Consider the following 20,703-nt stretch of genomic DNA (forward strand, 5'->3'; position numbering starts at 1 on the left):
AATCCTGCAATCAAAAGTCCACACTCTTGCGAGTGAGCCAGCCAGGCGCCCCATTCCAAGGGGCAGCTACTGGCAGCTTGGGTTTGAGCCTCTGAACTGGGGGTTCCCCATCTGAATGGGGGAAACCGCCCCCACCCCTCACACTGAGGTTTTGAGATGCGATGCCTGCAATGTCAGTTCCCCAGCACACACTGAGCCTGCAACGAGGGCCCTGTCTGTCCACCCCCCCCACCGTGTGTAGCATCTGTCCCTCCCCGGCCCCGCCCCCAGAGAGCAGCATGCGGCAGGGCTGTTACAAAGGCGTTTAGTTTATTCTCCTCATCAGTGTCACTGATATTCTCATGGTTCACATTTCCCAGTGCGGCTCCTCTCCTTACAGTAGTTAATGTGCAATCTCACTTACGGGCCCGGGGAGTGGGGGGTCGGCCCAGGGCGGGGAGGCCGTTGGCACTTCACACGGACAGGGCGGGCGGTCTGTCCTGCGTGAAAGAGGCGGGTGAGTGGGCGGCCAGGGGGGGGGGCCCCCCACAGTCTTTTTTTTTTTTTTTTTTTTTTTGCGTTGGTTGGTGATTCTCCATTCGTGCTCCTCCCTGGGCTGCCCGGGGTTAGGGGAACCATGCAGCTCAGGGCAGGGCAGGGCAGGGGTGGGGAGAGAAGGAAAAGCAGCAGGCCGCCCAGGAGGTGGGGAGGGCAGGGTGGGAGGGACGCAGGGGTGGCTCCTGGGGTAAGGCACAACCCTGTCTTTGGCTCTCCTGGTGAGGAGTTTCCTCCCCTGCACCCCTGCCAACCCCCCTCCCCTCCCTTCCCCTCCAACACAGTCCCCGGGGCCAGGGGCACCTCCTGGGGTCCCTGAAATGAGGGGGCTCTGCCACCCAAACCAGTGCTGCAGGGGCTTGGAGGAGGGACATGGGCAAGCCCCACCTGGGGACAAGGCAGGGAGGGGCTGGGCAGGGGCCTATCCAGGACAAAGGGCCGCGGAGGGAGAAGACCCCAGTCCCAGAGAGCTGGCCCCTGCTAAGGCCTGGAAGGAGGGCAGCGCCTAGGACTCCTTCCTTGTGGGGTCTGGCTGGAGCCCCAGCTAGCCCCTCGGCCTTGGCCGGCCCGGCAGCTTGCCAAGTGACCAGGATATTGTGCTTTGGGATCGATGCTGGGGTAGGATGTCAAGGCCAGGACAAGGGCGTGGGGGAGGTGCGACTAAGGTGCTTGTGCTTTAGCTGGGGCGTCGACTCCCCCCATACACTGGGCCGGCTGAGGGCTAAGGTGCGGGGGCCAGGCCAGGAAAGCAGGGTGCCAGGACACTGGCCAGACCAGACACCCCCCACCCCATCCCCACAACAAGCTGTCAGGAGCGACCCCCTTGCAGACCGGTGGGGGCTCCTGGGTGGTGGGGGAGGCCTCCAAGTCAGATTCCAAGGGTCCAGTCAGGGCTGGCCGCCACCCCCCTCTCCCCACCTCCTGCAATCCCCCTGCCTCTAGAAAGGCCGCTGGGAGCAATGGGAGCAATGGGAGCAATGGGCCGGTCAGATCGGGGAAGAGACGAGAGGCAGTGGGGACAGGGCTAGAGAGGAAAAGGTGAAAATTGTGAAGAAAAGGACACCCAGTGTGGGGGAACAGGGAGTAAAAAACAAAGGAACCCTCCAAAGTTCACATGTAAAATTCAAAAAAAAAAAAGAAAAAAAAATTCCTCGTACTGGGCGAGGATAGGAAGAGGAATGGTTAGAGAAAATTCTGCAAACTGCTAACAATGGAAGCGGGCCCTGCCTTGTCCCCTAGAAGCTGGACTCAGCCAACAGGGCTAAGGCCAGAGCCACCCCTCAAATGGAACCCCGCTGGGGAGCAGCGGAGCAAGGGGGTCCTGGTCAGACCCACAGAGCCCAAGCAGAGGCCTGGCCGAGTCCCAGCCTCAGAACTGCGCACCCACACTCCACACACACGCACACATTCACCCTGCCCCCAGCCCCCACCACGTCCTGCCTGTCACGTCCCCCAGGACTGAAGGGGACATCAGACACAGTCCCGTTGGTTTGAAAAATAAAAGGAATCTTATACTTCAATATTTCATTAGCTAAAAAAATGCTTTAAAAAGTATGTACAGAGGCTGGGGCCTGGGGGTAGGGGTGGGGGAGGGGGGCAAGGGCAGCAGCCCCCCAGCCTGCTCCCCTGACTTCCAGCCCTGGCCCTACTGCCTCTCATATCTTCATTTGTTTAAAAGCAAAAACGTCTACACACACACACACACGCACGCGCACACATACGCACAACTTCTGCGAGCCCAGGAAACCTCTCATTCTATTCGCAGAGACCCGTGGCCTGCCTCCAAGAGCCCCCCACTCGGGACCTGCCCCTCTCAGGCCCCAGGGGACAGATGGGGGCAACAGAGGTGGGCACAGGGTGGGGGGTAGGGGAGAGAAGGGCACCGGGCCCGCCACCGCCCACCACCTTAGGTCAATGGTGGAGTTCCTCTGAGCCTGGGTTCCCTCAGCTGTGAAATGGGCAGTCCCCTCGGCCTCGCCTACCCCAGCCCCCAGGCGCAGGGACAGACGAGGGAGTCAGGAAGGCGCTTTTGGAAACATGGAAGCACTGGGAGGTGGTGGCAGGAGGGGTCCTGAGAACCCTGGGGCCCCGGGCCTGGGGAAGGGGCCTTCCTGAGCCCCCCAGGCCGTCCCCTCCCCATACCTGGCCTGGTGAGTGGGGAGACCACTGCTGGAGGTTAGGGGAGGGGGAGCGCAGGCTCCCCAGCGGTGCCCGAGCATGCTAGAGAGGCAGCGCAGAGCTCGCACCGGCTGCTGCCCTCTCCTAGCCCACTCGGATGGTGGTCGGAGGGTGGGATGAGGAGGCAGAGGGGCTGGGAGCATGCAGCGCCCCCCGCGGGTCCTGGGGAGGGACAGACAGTAGCTCGTGACCAAGATGGTGGGTGGGTGTGATGGGGTCGGGTGGGGGGAGTGTGACGGCCCCGCGGGGAGGGTCCGGTGGTAGTTACTGGAGGGCCTCGGCCGAGGGGCCGGCCTCGCCGTCGTGGCTGGCCGTCTCAAAGCTGTGCTCCACGCCCATCATGTCCGGCTCTATCTTGCCCGTGTCGCTGATGAAGGTGGTGTAGGCATCGCCCTCGGCCATGAGCACCTTGAGCTTGGGGATCCAGCTCTTCCGCACGACACGGCGGGCATTGGTGCACATGTCAGCTGCGATGGCATTCATCTCGCTCTCCTTGAAGTTGGGAGCAAAGTTCTGGCAGTAGTCTGTGAGGGCGGAGCACACGGCTCAGGCAGAGCGCAGCACTGGCCTCTGACACTGACAACACTCAGCCACATTGCACCTTAATCCCCCCCCACACATGTGCATGTGGTACCCCTGAACCCCCCTTCTGAGGTGAGAGAATGGAGGCCTCACAACCCAGGACGCTAAACCGCACCAGTTGGCTCCATGCCTGAGATCGGCCAGGTGTGGGATCAGAGAGGGTGCCCCAGTGCTCTTGAAAAACCTGGGTCATTTGCCAGAATTTAGGAATGGTGAGATTCCAGGTGAAAACATAGATTTCCCTCCTGAAGATGGCTGGGGACTGGCTGCTTCATTGCTCCCATGACTACCCAAGGACCCTTCCCCTGCCCCCCACCATCTGACACAGGCTTACCTTCAGGGTCCAACCCCCCCCCACCCCTGCAACTGTGAAGAAATCTGTAACCCATCCCAGTCCTCTTCCTAACAAGTTCAGACTCAGCCTCAGAATCCTTCTTAACATTAATCCCCACCCACCTATCAGGGTCAACAGCGAAGAGGACCATCTGCCTGCCCCAGACCCCACCCCAGCCTGACTCCAGAAGGCCAGACACTCACACTTGACAGCGTGAAGGACGCGACTGTCCAGCGGTTTGCGGCTGGGGTTGTTGGAGGAAGAGCGGATGCCGGTGCCACAGCTGTTAGCCAGCGTGTTCCTGAGGTGGGGAGCATGGGTGTGGGGTGGAGTCAGACCCTCTGCAGTGGGGGGGGGGGCAGCCGTCCTCCCCTCCATCTGGGCTCTCTGAGGGCCTCACCGGTCAAAGAAGGAAGCCAGGAGGCGCCGCAGCAGGACCTTGTGCCGCGTGCCCGCGCTGACGTGGCAGTTCATGAGCTGCGCCCTCGTGATGTACACATTGGTGCCTGGAGTGGGGAGCAGGAGGGTGGCCGGGGGCCCCAGACTGCCCCGTTCCCCACTTGGCCAAGCCCTGGCCTGGGCCCGGCCAAGACGACCCCTGACAACTCGCCCCGGCATGGCCTGGTCAGCGATCAGGAAAGGCCAGCTGGTGGTGCCACTGTCCACGGGGCACCTAGAGCGTGCCGAGCCTGCTTGCGCTCGTGTGGCTTCTGCCCACACAACCACCTGGGCACCAGAAAGAACAGGCAGTGGAAGCTCACACCAAGGCAACCTGACACCGAGAGCCAAGATTCTTAACCACCATGTTAGTCAACCCTCCGACCGCCCCACGAAGCCGCTCATCAGCCCGTGTGGCCAACGGTGCCCGTCAATGCTCATACCAGCCTCTGGTGTGGAAACCTGGAGGCCAGTCTCGGGCACGTATAATGCCAAGGGGGGGTCAGCTGCCCTAGGGCAGAGCCAGCAGGTGGTAGCAGGGGTGGGGTTAGACCCCAAGTCCAGCTCCTAACCACCACCCCACTAGCCACTAACCACCCACTCCTAACCACCCACCCCAAGCCACTAGCTCAGAGGACACAGAAGCCTGACCCTGGGGCAAAGCAGGGAATCTGGGGAGGAAGTGATGCCGGCCCACCTGTCACCAGCTCCAGCTTCTCGGAGGGGTCACCCTCATCGTAGAGCTTGGGGTGACAGCGGTTGCCAATCTGGTTGATGAGCTCAGCCGGGAGAGACGCCAGGTCCTGCCGCACCCGGATGCGATTCCGGGACTCGGGGGCCACCTGCTCAGGGAGGGCCTCCACCTTCTCGGCTTTGGGGGCAGAGAGCAGCATGTGTTGCAGAAGGGGGCTGGCTGCGGGGGGGAGGGGTGTAGGGGCAGGGGTGGGGCGGGCAGGGCAGGCGCCTCACCTGTCTGGCCAACATTCATCATGCTGTACATGGTGTACATGTTACAGATCTGCCGGTACTGCTCGTCTGTGCCCTCCTCGCCAGCATCCTCCTCCTCGTCCTCCTCGTTGTGGTAGGAGCCAGGGCTGTCGCTGGTGTAGGCGCTTGAGGTGCCCGGGCTGGTCCGCTCTGACGTGCTGGGCCCACTCACCACGCCCCCTGCTGCCGCTGCTGCCGCTGTGGCCGCCACTCCCCCCGCCGGCTGCCCAGTGCCAGCCCCTGCAGCCGCTGCCACCGCCACCCCGGCTGGCTGCGCCGCTGCCACCACTGGGGCCTGCTGGGGTGGCCGGTTGGCAGCCAGGTCCGGCGTGGAGAACTTGGCCATCTTGCGGCTGCCATTGCCACCGCCACTGCTGCTGCTGTCCCACAGCCGCTTGGCCACCGGCGTGCACTGCACGGAGTCCGACTCCTGCTGCTCCGTCTTGACGCGGGACACAAGGGGCAGCGGGGTGCCACAGGCCGGCCAGCTGGATGTCTGGGCCACGGGGCTCTGGGGCTCGGATGACGGGGCCTCCTCGGCGTGCAGGCCCTGCGAGTCGCAGCTGGGGGAGCTCACCTTGAGGAAGAATTCAGTGCCCTTCTCCATGATCTCCTGGATCTGCAGGAAGCCGGCCGTGTACATGAGCAGGAACTGGTCGCCCACATTCATGCTCAACCGGCCCGTGTAGCAGAAGCTGAGGATCCGCTGGAAGGACTGGGGCTGCACGGCGGCCGGCAGCTCCACCACCGCGCTCCGGCTGCTGTTGAACAGGTCCCGGAAGTAAGAGCTACTGGCGGCCAGCACCGCCCGGTGGGCTTTAAAGGCATGGCCCTTGACCACCACAGACACGTCACAGTATAGGCCCTGTAGCCGCTGCTCATTCAGACATTCCAGAATGCTGTTACCAAAGTTCGGGATCTCCATCTGCAGGGTCTGGGCCATGGCGGCAGCTGCACAGGGGACAGGGACAGAGAGACAGAGGGACGGGGTCAGGCAGCACACTCGGTGCCCCCCCCGCCACTCACGAAGCTCACGTGTGGCAGGGAGACACGTGGGAGCAGACGTCCACATGGTGGGATTTGCCGTGACGGTGAGAATTGCCGGCAGCCACCCACACCCTTGGTCCCAGCACAGACTTGCCTCTATGACAGACTGTCCAATCAGGCATGGCAGCTCCAGGGCTGGGTGGCCACGGCGGCCCACAGTGGGGGTGTGGGGGCAAAAGTGTACGTACACATGTGTGTTTGAATACTAAATGAGTCAACACAGTGAGAACTCTGTGAGTGTTAGCCATCGCTAGCGCAGCACACACGGGGGAACTCTGAAGGGGACTGGCATCGAAATACCAAAGGGTCAGGGGCATCGGGGTCTTCGCACCGTGGCTGCAGTGCTGAGGACATGACCCCCGATCACGTTGGCTGAATGACTAAGGGAGCACTCAGGGAACTCTGAGGCTGCACGAGGACAGCACCAGTCGGCAGGGAAATGTAAATGCAAACCACAACGAAACACCATTTCGTACCAGCTAGGCTGGAGAGAATCAAAAAGACAGACAACAAGTGTTGGCAAGGAGGAGATCGGAAGCCTCCTACACTGTGGCTGGGAATGTAAAATGGTGCAGTTGCTATGGAAAACAGTCTGGCAGGTCCTCAAGTGATTAAACACGAAATTATCATATGACCCAGCAATTCCAATCCTCAGAATTATACCCGGGAGAAACCAACACCTGTACCCACAGAAACACCTGTACGTGAGTGTCTATGGCGCCACTCGCAAGCGCCAGAAAGATGGGAACAACCCAAACGTCCGTCAACTGATGAATGGCTTTTAAAAAAAAAAAAAAAAAAAAAAACCCAGGTCCGGTCATATGATGGAATATTATTCACCCATATAAAGGAACGAAGCAGTGATACACACCATTCTAAGGGCAAACCTTGAAAACATGCTAATGCCAGAAGATGGACATAAGAAGGGTGTATTATACGATCCCGTTTATGTAAGATGTCCAAAACAGGCAAATCCGGAGCCAAAAAAAGCAGACTAGTGATTGCCAGGGGCTAGGTGGGGTGTGGGGTGGCGAGCAGAAGGATGCGGGCGTTTCTTCTTGCCGTAACTTAAAATGGTCTAAAATTGTGAGGGGCGCCTGGATGGCTCAGTGGGTTGGGCCGCTGCCTTCGGCTCGGGTCATGATCCCAGGTCCTGGGTTCGAGCCCCGCGTCGGGCTTTCTGCTCGGCAGGGAGCCTGCTTCCTCCTCTCTCTCTGCCTGCCTCTCTGCCTACTTGTGATTTCTCTCTGTCAAATAAATAAATAAAATCTTTAAAAAAAAAATAAAATAAAATAAAATTGTGGTCATGTGCACACAACTCTGAATAGATAATCGATCTTCGAACACCACGGGCTGGAATGTGTGGGTCCACTTATACACAGAATTTTTTTCAATAGTTCAGGACTGCAAATGTATTTTCTCTTCCTTATTATTTTTTTCTCCCCCCTCCCCTTTTCTTTAAAGCCCCCCAAGGCAGGGCTCAGACTCACAACTCCAGGATCTAGAGTCGCCTGCTCTACTGACTGAACCCGCCAGGAAATCTTATTATTTTCTTAGTAACATTTTTTTCTCTAGCTTACCTAATCACATAGAACACATACAAGATACAAAATATGTGTTAACGGTTATCAGTAAGGCTTCTGATCAAAAGTAGGCTGTTAAGTTCGGGGTGGGAGGACTTGAAAGTTGTATGTGCGCTTTTGACCTTGCGTGCGCATTGGTGGGGGGCGTTAGTGCCCCTAACCCGCTCGTCATTCAAGGGTCAACTGTACTGAAAACCATTCAACTATACGCTTTCAATGGAGTCTGTGCTATGTGCAACTCAATAAAGCCAAGGAAGGAGATAAGAAAAAATTCATACTTGTCATGAATACTGTGGTTCCTTTGAATTTTGAACCTAGTGATCTTACTGCTTATTTACAAAAATAGATAATATTGGGGCGCCTGGGTGGCTCAGTGGGTTAAAGCCTCTGCCTTTGGCTCAGGTCATGATCCCAGGGTCCTGGGATTGAGCCCCACATCGTGGTCTCTGCTCTGTGAGGAGCCTGTTTCCCCTTCTCTCTCTGCCTGCCTCTCTGACTACTTGTGGTCTCTGTCTGTCAAAATAAATAAATAAAATCTTTAAAAAAAAAAGATAATATTTCTATCTCAGAACAGAGTGTGCTTGGGATTCTCTCTCCTTTTCCCCCTCCCCCACTCTCCCTTTCTCTAAAATACACAAGAATAAAATTAATCTTTAAAGAAAAAAAAAAAAGGAGGGATGTCTGAGTAGCTCAGTCAGTTAGCATCTGCCTTTGGCTCAGGTCACAATCTCAGGGTCCTGGGATGGACCCCATGTCAGGCTCCCTGCTCAGTGGGGAGAGCCTGCTTCTCCCTCTCCCTCTGAAAGCCACTCCCCCTGCTTGTGCTGTCAAATAAATAAAAAATAATAATAATAGTAATTTTAAAAAATAAAAAGGAACTGTACGTGACCCTGCGCAGTGAGTGCAGGCACCTGTCAAATGTGAACTTCTGCTTCACAGCCTATTCCATCACTGCACATTCCAGCACATTCCAATCCAGAACTGGGCATGTCCAATAGTCTGAGTGCCCTCATAAAAGGGCTCTGAAGGACAATGTGGCTTTACGACTGTACCCATGGTAAAAGTGAGTCCCCTGCAGTTCTATAAAATACAGGAGGCAGTGGTCCTGAATGGGCAGGATGGGTATGAGAAGAGTTGGGCTGGTGAGGAGAAAGGAGGAAAGCATGTGTGCAAAGGCCCTGGGGCAGGTACCAACTAGAGACCCCAGCTGTTTCCCCTCATTCCCAGATTAGCTTTCATGAGTCTTTCACATTTTCCACTCACTAGTGAGTCCCTCCTGAGCCACCTCCACAGGCTGAACACTGGGACACAGGGGCCCTACCTGGTTCCACCAGACTCAAATTATGTGCACAGACTCATGGGCAAGTGCCGGCTCCAGAATCAACTCCCTCCTGGGAGCATGAACTCCAAATCTCTACTTGTCCATTTGGAAACAAATGTTGCTAAGGCCAACCCTATCACACAAATTCAGTCTGTCCTCTTGAACTTGCTGCATGTGGTGGAACCCTGAGACACCAGCAGGCCCCACCCTTCCCAGCACCCATGCTTCCAAAGAGCTGACTGGTGCCCTGTAGGAAGTTCTCTGAACCCTCTTAGCAAACCTAGGGGGCCAATTTCATACTCCCAGTTCTCAGATGGGAAAACTGAGGCGACGGGTAAGCCAAGAACTGTTCCAAGGTCACTGGTGGGTAAGTAATAGGGACGAGATTCTGTGTGGGCACTGAAACTTGTGATTTCCCTTGGGTATGCCCTCTGCCTCCTTGTCATCATCAAAATCACGGTCACTGCCAGAAAAAACAATTTAGGGGCTAGGCAGAGACAGGGACTTTCCCATCAGAAGACAGCACACTTCTTTTAAGGGCTCAAACTCAGTGCCAGGTGGGCTAGGAGCTGACCCTCTGTGTGGAGACAGAAGAAACTGAGGCACTGAGAGCGCAGGCAAAGGACAGAATCCAGAGAGCACGCTCTAGGGGACTCACAGCCCCAACCCAACTCCCAAGGCTGCCAAAATGAAGCTGCTCCAGGTACTGGGGCCCAAGTGACAGAGTCGAGAAAGTCAAGGGAAAGGTTAGCTCCCATCCCTGAAAAAGACCTCTAGACCCCCAGCTTGGAAAGCTCATACCGGAAGGGGGAGGACCAAGGCAGGAGAGGCCGGCAGTGGAGTCAGAGCAAACCCCAACACCACACCTTGTTTCAGATGCCAATTCGTCTCCTCTGTGCCTTGGTTTGTTCATCTATAAAATGGGGACTAATTTACCCAATCCACCCCGATAAAATGCAAGGCATGGGGGACAAGCTCTAAAGAAGACTGGCTATCCCCACATGCTGAGGTCGGGTGGGGGGGGACACAGGGAGTGATACAGCCAGGAAGAGTGTGTCCCTGAGGGGCGGACTGGGAGTGAGGGACAGAGCAACCAACGGTCTGGGGCACGAAGGAGTGAGGCGCAGCCTGGAGACTTCCAGGAGGCCGGTGTTGGCTTGAGGCTGGGAGTACAGGGGCAATGGGGCTGCTGGGAAGGGTGTGGACAGGGAGTGCCTGCCCTGGTGAGGACAAATGTTTCTGAGGGAGCAGCGGGGAGCCTGAAGCAAAGGAGGCACAGGCCCAGACCATCCTGGGGAAAATTGGCAGGAGCAGTGTGGAGAACGGAACAGGTGAGAAGCTGAGGGCTGGGCTAGTGGTGGGGGCAGGCGGCAGTGGCAGGGATGGGAACAGAGAGAGGATAGTCAGATCTGTGAGTGCGTGGCTATGAAGAGGGGGCACCACCATAAGAATAAATGACTCCAGGGGCGCCTGGGTGGCTCGGTCATTAGGCGTCTGCCTTTGGCTCGGGTTATGACCCCGGGGTCCTGGGACGGACTCGCTGCTTAGTGAGCCTGTTTCTCCCTCCCCTCTGCTCCCCGTGCTTGTGCGCCGTCAGAAAAACAAATAAATAAAAACTCTTCGGGCAGGGAGAGAGCAGTGGAAATAAACGACTCCAATTTGGGATGCGGCAGCTGGTGGGGGCTGCAGGGGGCACTCTGAGGAGTGCTCCCAGCTGTGGTCCTCAAGCCAGGTGCTGCTATAGGAGCTGTCCTTGGGGTCCCCTCTACGGGGGGGGGGGGGGGCTAGTACTGCCCCACTGGATAGGTGGGGGCCGAGAGGCAGTCCTCCTCCTTCCCCAACAGCCAGCCTGCAGGGCCTGGCCCCTCACTGGGAAACTGGCACAGGCTGGCCACTCAGGGCAAGCTCAGCCGCAGGAACACTGATGTCCCTGTGTTAACAGGAGGGAACACGCACAGGAAGGGGCCCTGAGGGCGACAGCCACTCCACATTCAGGCTGGGATCCCCCAAGCCTTGTGAACCCCAGTCTCAGAGCCCAGCACCCAGGGCTTTAAAGCTTTTGGGAGAGGGAGGGAGATAACTGGTACAAAGAACTCAACCAGTCAGTGCCCAGGAACCCCCCCCCCCCCCACAACAGTGCAGGGGAGTGGGGTGGCAGGTCTTGAGTTGCAGAAACCCTGCACGGCCCTGCTACCCCTGCAAGGACAGGGGAAAGCAAGGCCTTGGCTGGTTTCAGAAGCACAGTGACAGGCTACCCCCAGGTTCCCCTCCTTCTGCTCATCCCTGGGAAACTCCCCCAATCTGGTCCTCTGGACTCCGAAGGAACAGCTGCCCTGACTCTACGTGAAGCCCCATCCCACGCCAGCCTGGGCCGGGGGGATGGGGAGCAGGGAGACGACGACCGCGGAGCCCTCACGGGCTCCCAGAAAAAGCAGGTCTAAAGTACCAGGTACCTGGCCTGGGTCAGGGTCACCTGCTACCTAGGGAGAGATGGTGATGGAGCCAAGAGTTGGGGGTCTCTAAAGCATCCTACAATTCCGTCCCCAGCAAGCAACTGCACGGCTCTCCCACCCCAGCCAGGCCTTTGGCCAAGCTGTGCACGCTGCCCGGAGTCCCCCTTTCCTCTCATTGCCCACATCCTCCTCTTCCACCCTCCGTCACCCCCGGCTCTGAGAATTCTCAAGACTAGAGACACCCCCGCTCTGCACGCTCTCCCCAGGGCCCATCCAGAGCCCTTATGCTTACCTCTGAGAACACTGAAAACCACTTGATTACAGACTCCCTTAAGCACAAAACCATTCAAATCCTCTCTCCTCAGAAGCTGGCGTATTAGCCTGCCCATCTTCTGGGGTCCTCAGACCCCCCCAGGGAAGCAGCAGCAGCCAGCCCTAAACAGGGCCGAGTGGGCCCTCCTAGCATTGTTAGTGTCCTGGTCACAAATATGAGCAGGTCTCCCAGTGCGATGCAAGGGCCCAGCGCACCGTTTCCATGACCTCCCAAGTCACTCAACAAATATTTGCCAAGCGCCTGCCTGGGGCATGAAGAGCCTGGGAGCCTGGGGGCAGGCCAGGCCTGAGACAAGGCCAGCCTCCCAGGGCTCATGGTCCCATGGGGAATGTGGCCATACATTCAGAGTCACACAGATCAACGTGCTGCATACCTGGGCCTCGGACTGTGCCCAGAAGAGGTGACATTAGAGCCGGTATCTGGCGGGGGGGCGGGGGATGGGCGAGGGCGAGAAGTGGTGGAATGGGAGCGCAGCCTTCAGTGTACTGGGAAGTCGTGCAGAGCCCTGAGGGAGAAGCAGCCATGGTCCTTCCAGAAACTGAAGCTAAGTAAAAGCCGACACTGAGCTCTATCCGTGGTCAACCTCTCTCCTCCCAGGGATCAAACCCAGACTCAGGGCCCTGCTCTGGACCAAACTGTGCCCTTCACCCCGATGCATATGTTGAAATGCTAACCCCCAATGTGTCTGTATTTGGAAATACAGTCTTTAGGGGGTAATTAAGATTAAACAAGGACATAAAAGTGGGGACATAAAAGTGGGTCGTCTGCTGGGACTGGTGTCCATAGAGAAGAGAGAGACGTTTCTCTCTCTGTGAGCATGCGCACCAAGGCCCTCTGGACCTGATCTCGGGCCTCCAGCCCCGACAACCTTGAACAGTGTCTGTTGCCTGAGCCATCCCGTCTGTGGTGTTTCTGTCATGGCAGGCTGACTCGAGAAAGGCTGGAAGTTCCATCCACTCACGTCCAACTCCCCCACAGAGCCCTGGGCCTGGACTGCCTGTGGATGTCCTAGATACCAACTCTGCCCCGGTCCGCCAGCCGTCGCTTACAGCAGCTCCGGCGCTCCTCGCTCGGGGCAAGACCCTCAGACTCGACCCCAAACTCTTTCAAAACCAGTTTTCACCGCCTGTTCTTGGACTTCCCAACACACTGTCCCCGAGATAACCCCAGCTCTTCATGTCCTCCCAGTCATAACCTGGCTCGAGCTTCCCAAGACAACCTCTCCCAACCCCGACCCTGCGCTTCTCCGGCTTGACCTTTCCTCGCTGGCACTTCCCACCATCCAGCTACCCAGGTGTCTTCAGCTTTGTGTCACCTCCACCTGCGCGCGGTGCCTGACTCTCTGGTTCACACTGTGGGGTGTCTGCTACCCCTAGACCAGATCGGCACACAACGGGTGCTTAATAGTTGTTTGTGGAATGAAGAATTATTGCTGTTACTACCAACCTCACTCCCTGTTTGGTTCCACTTTAACATGACTCCAACAGTGGGCCTCAGAAGAGGTCGGCCTGGAGTGCCATCCACACCTCGGGGGGCATCCTCAGGGCCAGTGTGGAGGGGGCTGTGCAGATGGGTGCCCTCCTCTGGCGGCCGCACCAGCTGGGTGGCCTGCAGTCAGGGTCCTGCTCTGGGCTCAGCATGGATTCCCACCAACTGCTCACACCACTGCGGGATCACGCTGGGGTATGGCAGGCTTGAACCGGAAGTGCTTGTGTGGCTGGGTGATTCCTGGGAGTGGGGGTGGAAACTGCCAGTGGTTTGGAGAGGGAGCCCCACATTCCCTGGGCAACAGAAGCTAGGGGTACAGGTGTCTGCCACCACCACAGACCACCCTTCCCACTGACCTTCCAGGGAACCAGTGAGCTGCCCGGGGACATGCAAGCCAATTAAGGGAAACCACCAACTCCAGCAGAAGGACCAAAAGCCCTTGGGAAGCCCCCCACTCCTTCATGCAGCTCAGCATGAGGTCAGAGTAAAGGGCGGTGGGGGACACACCTCCCTAGGCTGTTCAAGGAGCCTTCCTGGCTCAGAGCCATTTGGACCCTCTCTAGGAGCTGAACGGGGAGGCAGCTTAAGTAAACATTTGCTAGCGAAGAACAAAGCATTATCTGACTGTACAGATCCCTATGTCAGCATCTTTTTTAAAACTTTTTATTTTTTGGGGGGTAATATCTACACCCAACGTGGAGCCCGAACTCAGGACCCCAAGGTTAAGAGTCCTGAGACTCAGAGTCGCATGCTCTTCCAACTGAGCCAACCAGGGAACCCCCCCTTACAGTTGACATTTTAAAAGTATGTGCACATTTAATTCATTTTCTTTTTCTCCAAAAAGCTGCCATTAAATTCACAGCAGGTGACAGGATTGTGACAGGGTGATAGCTGGCAATTAGCATCACCCCTTCAGTGCGTGGCACCTGGCAAGGGCTCCATGATACTTCTCGCTAGTTTCTGAGGTAGAAATGACTCTTCCCGCCATTTTCTGGATGAGGAGAGCAAGGCCCAGGATGGCACTGAGGTAGTGTCTGGCTCTTTTCCCAGAGTCCAGTGGTAATAGCAGCTGAGGCTTCCTGACCACGGCTGGCCCATACTAAGCTCACACTCTACATGGTCCCATCACTCCCCAAGGCATGCAGCCACTGCGACCAGACCCATTTTGTGGATGGGAAAACTGGGGCTCAAAGAGGCTAGAGTCAAGAAGGGAAGCCAAGACAGACCAAGGCCAGAGATGGGGTTCTTTGTCCTCACTGGATATGTCCTCCCCAGAAATGGGGTGTTGGGTGCCCTCTGAGGGCCAGACAGGGTGCTGGTACTTCTGCTGCTCTGGGAGTGGCCTTCTCCTCTGCCCAGCCTCCCCCAGCCACTCTCCACCCTTCCTCCCCTCCCTGCCACCTCCATGGAACCAGCAGTCTAGCCCAGTGCTTCTCCCTCTCCCCGCCCACTCTCTTGCAGCCCTGGGGAATCTGGCCTCTGTCTGCAGCAGCTCCTCAGAGAAGGAGATGGGCAGCAGCCCTCCCCCTCCCCACTGGCCCACCTTCCTGAGTTAACACCCTAATCCACGCCTTAGCCTTCAGACTTGAAGGACCCCGTGGCAGCAGCCACACCAAGGGTGGTGAAGGGAGCATCAAGTGTAAAGGCCCTGAGGGGACACCTGCGTAGCCCAGGAAGGAGGCTGGCAGGGCTGCTGGGCACGTGGCTGCTGGGATGGGGCTTGTTAACATGTGCTGGGAGACCATGGGGGGGGGGGGGCCCTCTCAGCAGGGCTTGAGAATCCGAATCCTTTTATCTTACCTGAAGCTCAAAGCTTCCTGCTTAGAATTGGGCTCCCCTTCCTCTACACTGCCAGAAAACATTCACCCACAGCAGCACATGCCCCCGACATCAGTGTTCCCAGCTATAAAATGGACTGAACGGCGGCACCTGCCACATAAGGCTGTTTCAAGGATTAAACCAGCAAGCAACATGGGTAGACTGATGCTTACCCTGAGACGGGTGCCCAGTAACACCAGCTGTGATTATTAGTTATGTCCCCTTCTGTTTGCCCCCGAAGCCCCTTGCAGTCTCAGACAGCAGCGGAGACATCCTACACCACTTGCCAGCTCCCGGAACCTCATGCCATTACGTGATAAATCGAGCAGTACTTCCCGGGGGGCTCCCCACCCAGTGCCTTCCCAGTATCATCAAACACCCCGGACACCAAACTCTGCATTCTTCCTGGTAACAACGTAACAAGGATCCCCTGACCTTGGCCCTGCAGCCACTGGGACTGAGCATTCTTTGGGGAGGGGATCTGCCCTGTACATTTTTTATGTTGCTGAATGGCATCCCTGGGCTCTACACCCACCAGACGCCAAGACCAGCTCCAGCTGTGACAAATAAAAATGTTTCCAGACATTCCCCAAGCATCCCTTAAGAGGAGGTAGAATCATCCCTGATTGAGAACTACTTCTGCAGACATATGCCTGCCGGTCCCCACTATCAGAGGAGGAAATGGGAGATACCAAGGTTACAACCTAGGCCCAGGGTGTCAGGGCGAGCAAGTGGTGCTAATGGTGGGAGCAGACTGTCCATTAATACCATGTTTGCTCACCTTTACCCAACCCCTGCTTAGTTCAGAAAACAGAGTCGCTGTCCTCACAGAGGGCTCTCTCGGATCTCTCAAGGATGCTGAGGCCTTCACCAAAGGAGGCAGCACAGCAGAGATGGGACGACGACCACAGCCAAACACTGGACCCAGTCTGCAACCACCACCAGACAGGTCCCACTTCACAGCCTCTGCAGCTCGGAAGTCTCTCCGGGGGAAGATGGAGGGATGGCATTCTCAGCCAGGAGACCCAGAAGCAGAGGCAGGAGATGGGCCTGCTCAATCCTGCTGGGCACAACAGACACCAAAGGCCTGGGGCAGGGGGGAAGGGATCAGGGTGATGAGGAGCAGGAAGGACCCGAGACAGAGAACAAAAGCTGTTCAAGCACTGCCGACCTGTCTTCAAGCCTGGGAAGGAGGTTCATCATCGCCTCCGACACAGGCTCTTCTCCATCACTCGCTCTGGCACCGAACCTGATGAACTCCGAGTCAGACCTGGCTGGAGCAACCCCCTCCCCCCAGGTTCTCCAAGACCGACAGAAACTCAACCGTCCTCACAGCCTGGCTCAGGCCCCAGACTTTAAAAAGCCTGGATGCAGGCCAAGGGGTATGGACTTGCATCTAGGGGCAGTGGGGAGATCCAGGAAACCCTGAGACTGGGCGCTTTCCTGAAAATGGCACTAAGGGTCTTCATCTCCACACCAGGGTCACCCCTCACTCCTTCCTTATGAGGACAAGATATTTAGAGAACTTAGCAGAAAGCTGGCACAGGCTCGATAAAGGCTTTCAATGTGCTGTCCCCTCTGCCCAGAACGTTCGCTCCTCCCTGCCCCAGCTTCCCCACACCAGGCTGACTCCTTCTTATTCAGGGCTCAGTTCTCCCACAAGCCTTCCCTGACCACCCAATTTGAAATTCTCCATCTCCCCCCCCCCCCCCCCCCCCCCCCCCCCCCCCCCCCGCCACCAGGATGTTATTCAGGACTGCTCCCTTGGCCCCAGCAGGTAGCCGACACCCTAGGGAAATAAAACTGTCCCACAGGTCCTTTTACTTGTAGTACTTGCTATTCTGGCCTTCTCTGGCGCTCCAGGTCTGTGTGGCCCTACATCCTCACAGAAAAGTAGCTTTTGAGTGCCTTCTCTAACTCTAGGTGCAGCTAGGAGCCACTGCCCTCCTCTGCCATCCACACACCCCAGTCAGCAACCCACCACCCCCCAGCCTCTGTGACCAGAGATAGCCACGCCCCGCCTCAGGACCCACTCCTGAGCCCCAGAAGCCAACCTAGGCCCAACCAAACAGGGAAAAAGCATCTTTAAGTGGGGCTGCAGCCCAGTTCCTCACCCTCTCAGAGCCAGGAGGCCAGCCAGGGAGAGGAGGAGAGCAGGGCCCAGGTGGGGTCAGTTCTAGGAACTACAGGGAGACGGCGGGTGGGGGGGGGCAGGGGGCGAGGGCAAGGAATGAGGGTTACAAACCAGGCCTGGGTGATACCACTTCACCCAGCAGTCTGTGGCTCTTGTCTCAGGGGCTCAAGATCCGAAATTTGTACCCAGGACACGATGGTAACAATTAGCCCAGGGAGAAGGAAAACTGTGGTGGTCTGACCCGGGACCAAAGAGGGGAAAAGACAACCAAGAAACCAAAGCAAGGTGCAGCTCTGGAGCCCGGCCTCATCCTCCTAACTGCCTCCCCTTGCGGGCCTACAGTGACCCCTGACCTCCTGGCTCCCAGAAGACGGGGTGGGGTGGGGGGCATGAAATGAGATGTGACCAAGCCTCTGAGACAGAAGCTTCTGCTATTCCAGCCCTCGCGGACACACCAGAGTGTGTGGGACACCCCTTTGTCCACGAAGGTACAACCCTATCCCTTGGGATGGGCAAGAGAAAAAGCCTTGGGCACAGAATTCCCACCAGGCAATCCAGAACAGTAGGAGTTCCTCCGGTCATGCTCCTCAGAGGCCAGCACAGGAGACTGTGGGTTTGAGCTGAGTGCCAGTCAATCCTGGTCTGCCAATGTCTAGTTGGGTGACCTGGGACAAGCCACCTGGAGCCCTCACCTTCCTCCTACCAGGGAGAGGACCTAAGCTGACCCAGTGGTGGTGAGCAATCAGTGAGCTCATCCTGGGGCCTGACCCAGGAAGAGCACCCCACAGGCAGAGCCCTGAGGCCAGTAGCCCCAAAGGCCTGGGCCAGGGTGTAAATACTGGTTTTGATCTCCTCAGTGGCCTGCCTTCACCCCATCAGGAGCATCCAAACACAATGAACAGAGCTTTACAGGCTTACCTCCCGGACTGGGAGGCCATGGTATAAGATGGTGCCTGTGAGGTCCCATCCCTTAGACTTGAGCCCCAAGGCTCTGCTCACAAAAAGTGAAGTATCCCAAGATACTCAGGTAAGGGCCGCTGGGTTGCTCTCTGCAAATACACATGCCGGAGGTAGTGTTCTAGACTTTCTCAAGCTGCCCACACAAACACCCACCGGGTGGGCCAGCACCTCGGAAAAGCCAGCAGAGGCTTGCCCAAAGGGTAGGTCAGAGAGCCAGAGCCTAAGTGGGATGAAGAAAAGAGGAAAAGACCCCAGACCTGGTCCAGAGGTAACACCTGGTGGGGGAAGAGGTGGCATGTGCCTTTTGATCACACTAGTTTCTCTGGACGCCCCATTCGCGTTTCGCGGCCACCAGCCCAGCGCAAAAGCGCTGCTTTCCCCCCTCTCAAAGCTCCTACAGCAGTTCCTCAACCTACCTGATGGCCCCCAGTATCTGGCCTCCCCCCCGCCCAACACCTCTCCAAGCCCTAACCTCATATGACCCCTGCAAACATCTCTGGGATCTCCTATCAGCCCCCACCCGAACTAACTCCGCCCACACCCACCCTGCCCCACTTCCTGGGCTTCTCCTCAGCCGCCCCCAGGCTTGTAACCTGACCCACCCACCTCCTACGGCGCCCGGACACTACCTGCGAGTCGGGCCCCTCCCCGCCCCCCCTCCGGGCCGTTTCCCTCCGGCCGCGCCACTCTCCCCTCCTCCCCCACTCCGCCGACCCAAAGCCTGACTCCTCCTTCCCCTCCCCCCCAACCCCGGCCTCCCCGGGCGCCTCCTCACTTTTCCTCCTCGGGCCCTCCAACTTCCCAGGCCTCCGGCACCTGCCCCGGCCCAACCTTGCGCCTCCCCAACGCCGAAAGCGAGGTGGGGGGAGGTCTGGGCCCGATCCCACCACCACCCCCAAACCCCACGGCCCGGCCCAGGACTGGACGCTCAAGGCCGCTAGTGAGGGCCGGGCCTCTCCGCACTCGCCGGTCCGGGCACAGTGCAGGTTGCGGACCCGGCTCCCTTTCTGTCGGAGGAGAGCCCCCCCAGCCCTCCCCGCTCAGCCCTCAGCCAGCCCTCGGATGCCCTCGGGCCGCCCCGGCGAGACGAGGCCGGAACCGGGCCTGGGGCGAGCCGCCTCACCTGCGCCGTGGCCGCGCTCCGGGGGCTCCCGGCGGGCTCCGCAGCGGCGGCTGGGGCCGGGCCTGGGCCCGGGGCGCGCCCCCCTGCGCCGGGGCCTCGGCCTCCGCCTCCGCGGCCTCCGCGGCCTCCGCCTCAGCAGCAGCGGCAGCCGCGGCGGCCATTCATTGTGGGCCAGGCCGCCCCAGCCGAGCGCCGAGCGAGCGCAAGCCGCGCCGCCGCCGCCGCAACCCGGCCGGGGAGGAGCGGCCGCGGCCCCGCCCCCGCACCGCCCCAGGCCCCGCCCCCGAGGCGAGGCCAGCTGAGCGCCGAGAGGCTCCCTTCTTCCCATCTCCGTTTTCTCCCTCCATCTCCCGTTTTTTCCCCTTCGCCCTTCACGGTCTCCACGAGTACCTTGGCTCTGTAGGAGAGTTCGACTCCCGACCCTGCCACTTTCTACTTCCGCGACCCTGGACAAGTCTCTCTGCTTTTCGGAACATTCATTTCCTGTAAGACGAAAACAACAATGAATTCTACTTACTGTGCCAGGCACCGTTTTAGACTCTTTATGGGAATTATCTCGTTTAAACTTAACACTAACATTTTTAAGACGAAATCATTACACACACACACTTTATAGAAAGGGAGGCACACAGAGATGAAAAAGCCCTGCTCAAGATCACCAGTAGGTACGTGGTGGCATGTGTCAGGAATCAAACCCCGGCTCAAGAATCGACAATAAAAGTTAACGATTTTATGTATATGCCAAGCCAGATTCCATTCTAGGCATTTAACCTGCACTAACTCGTTTAAAACTCACAACCACCCAGTAGCGAACGTTAAAAACTTCTGTCCATTTTGCAAATCGGCAAACTTAAGCATAGAGAGGAATAATAACAAGTTGTGAGGCGAGCTGGGACTGAGACCCGGGCAGTGCAGACCACTACGCTCTCCGCCTACATCAGTTAGAACCTACCCAGGGGTTACTACGTAAGAGGGGCTGCTTTGCACAGTTTCCAGGCATTCTGTAGTTTGATCTTTGCTCTATATTGGAAGCTAGCATTCTTATTTAGCAGGTAAGGAAAGTGAGGCCCAGAGAGTTTAAGTAACTTCCCAAGACCATGTGGTAGGACTGGGATTCAAACTCAATAAATCTAACTTCAGAGCGTTAATTGTTCCCGCAGAGTGCCCTGAAATAATGTGCTCACAGCACTCAATACACAGAAACCGATCAGTAGGTGAATTTCTCCGCTTACCGCCCACTTTCTGAGCCTCACCTTCCTCATCCGTGAAATGGGGCGAGTGATGCGTCCCCTCCCGGGGGAGCCGAAGTAATTGAGGTTATCCACACTACTTTCCGAGCTTTCCGCCGTGCATTTTGATCCCGGCCACCCACTGTAGGTAGCATCACTG

General features: G+C 57.7%; 1 protein-coding gene across 3 annotated transcripts; it reads right to left on the minus strand.

Moving 5' to 3' along the window:
• Positions 1-288: 288 nt before the first annotated feature.
• Positions 289-20,680, minus strand: NACC1 (nucleus accumbens associated 1). Of its 3 annotated transcripts, XM_047700926.1 has the most exons (8): positions 20,568-20,680; positions 19,705-19,797; positions 5,036-6,004; positions 4,764-4,937; positions 4,029-4,134; positions 3,832-3,929; positions 2,981-3,236; positions 289-479 (listed from the first exon to the last, which is right to left on the minus strand). In XM_047700926.1, exons 3-8 carry the CDS (start codon positions 5,994-5,996, stop codon positions 383-385), a joined length of 1,692 nt encoding a protein of 563 aa, XP_047556882.1. In that variant the 5' UTR covers positions 5,997-6,004; positions 19,705-19,797; positions 20,568-20,680; the 3' UTR covers positions 289-382. The 3 variants fall into 3 exon arrangements, with proteins under 3 accessions (XP_047556882.1, XP_047556891.1, XP_047556875.1); XM_047700935.1 differs by lacking the exons at positions 19,705-19,797; positions 20,568-20,680 and adding an exon at positions 19,315-19,381; XM_047700919.1 differs by lacking the exons at positions 19,705-19,797; positions 20,568-20,680 and having other exon boundaries at positions 289-3,236.
• Positions 20,681-20,703: the final 23 nt, after the last annotated feature.

Source organism: Lutra lutra, chromosome 1 (genome assembly GCF_902655055.1).
Source record: "Lutra lutra chromosome 1, mLutLut1.2, whole genome shotgun sequence".
Taxonomy (NCBI): domain Eukaryota; kingdom Metazoa; phylum Chordata; class Mammalia; order Carnivora; family Mustelidae; genus Lutra; species Lutra lutra.

Coding starts and splice junctions, on each gene's coding strand:
- NACC1 (XM_047700926.1), bottom strand. CDS start 5,996: ATGGCCCAGACCCTGCAGATGGAGATCCCGAACTTTGGTAACAGCATT. Junction 4,938..5,035: donor GATGAATGTTGGCCAGACAG/GTGAGGCGCCTG, acceptor CTGCCCCCAAAG/CCGAGAAGGTGGAGGCCCTC. Junction 3,237..3,831: donor CGTCCTTCACGCTGTCAAGT/GTGAGTGTCTGG, acceptor CCGCCCTCACAG/ACTACTGCCAGAACTTTGCT.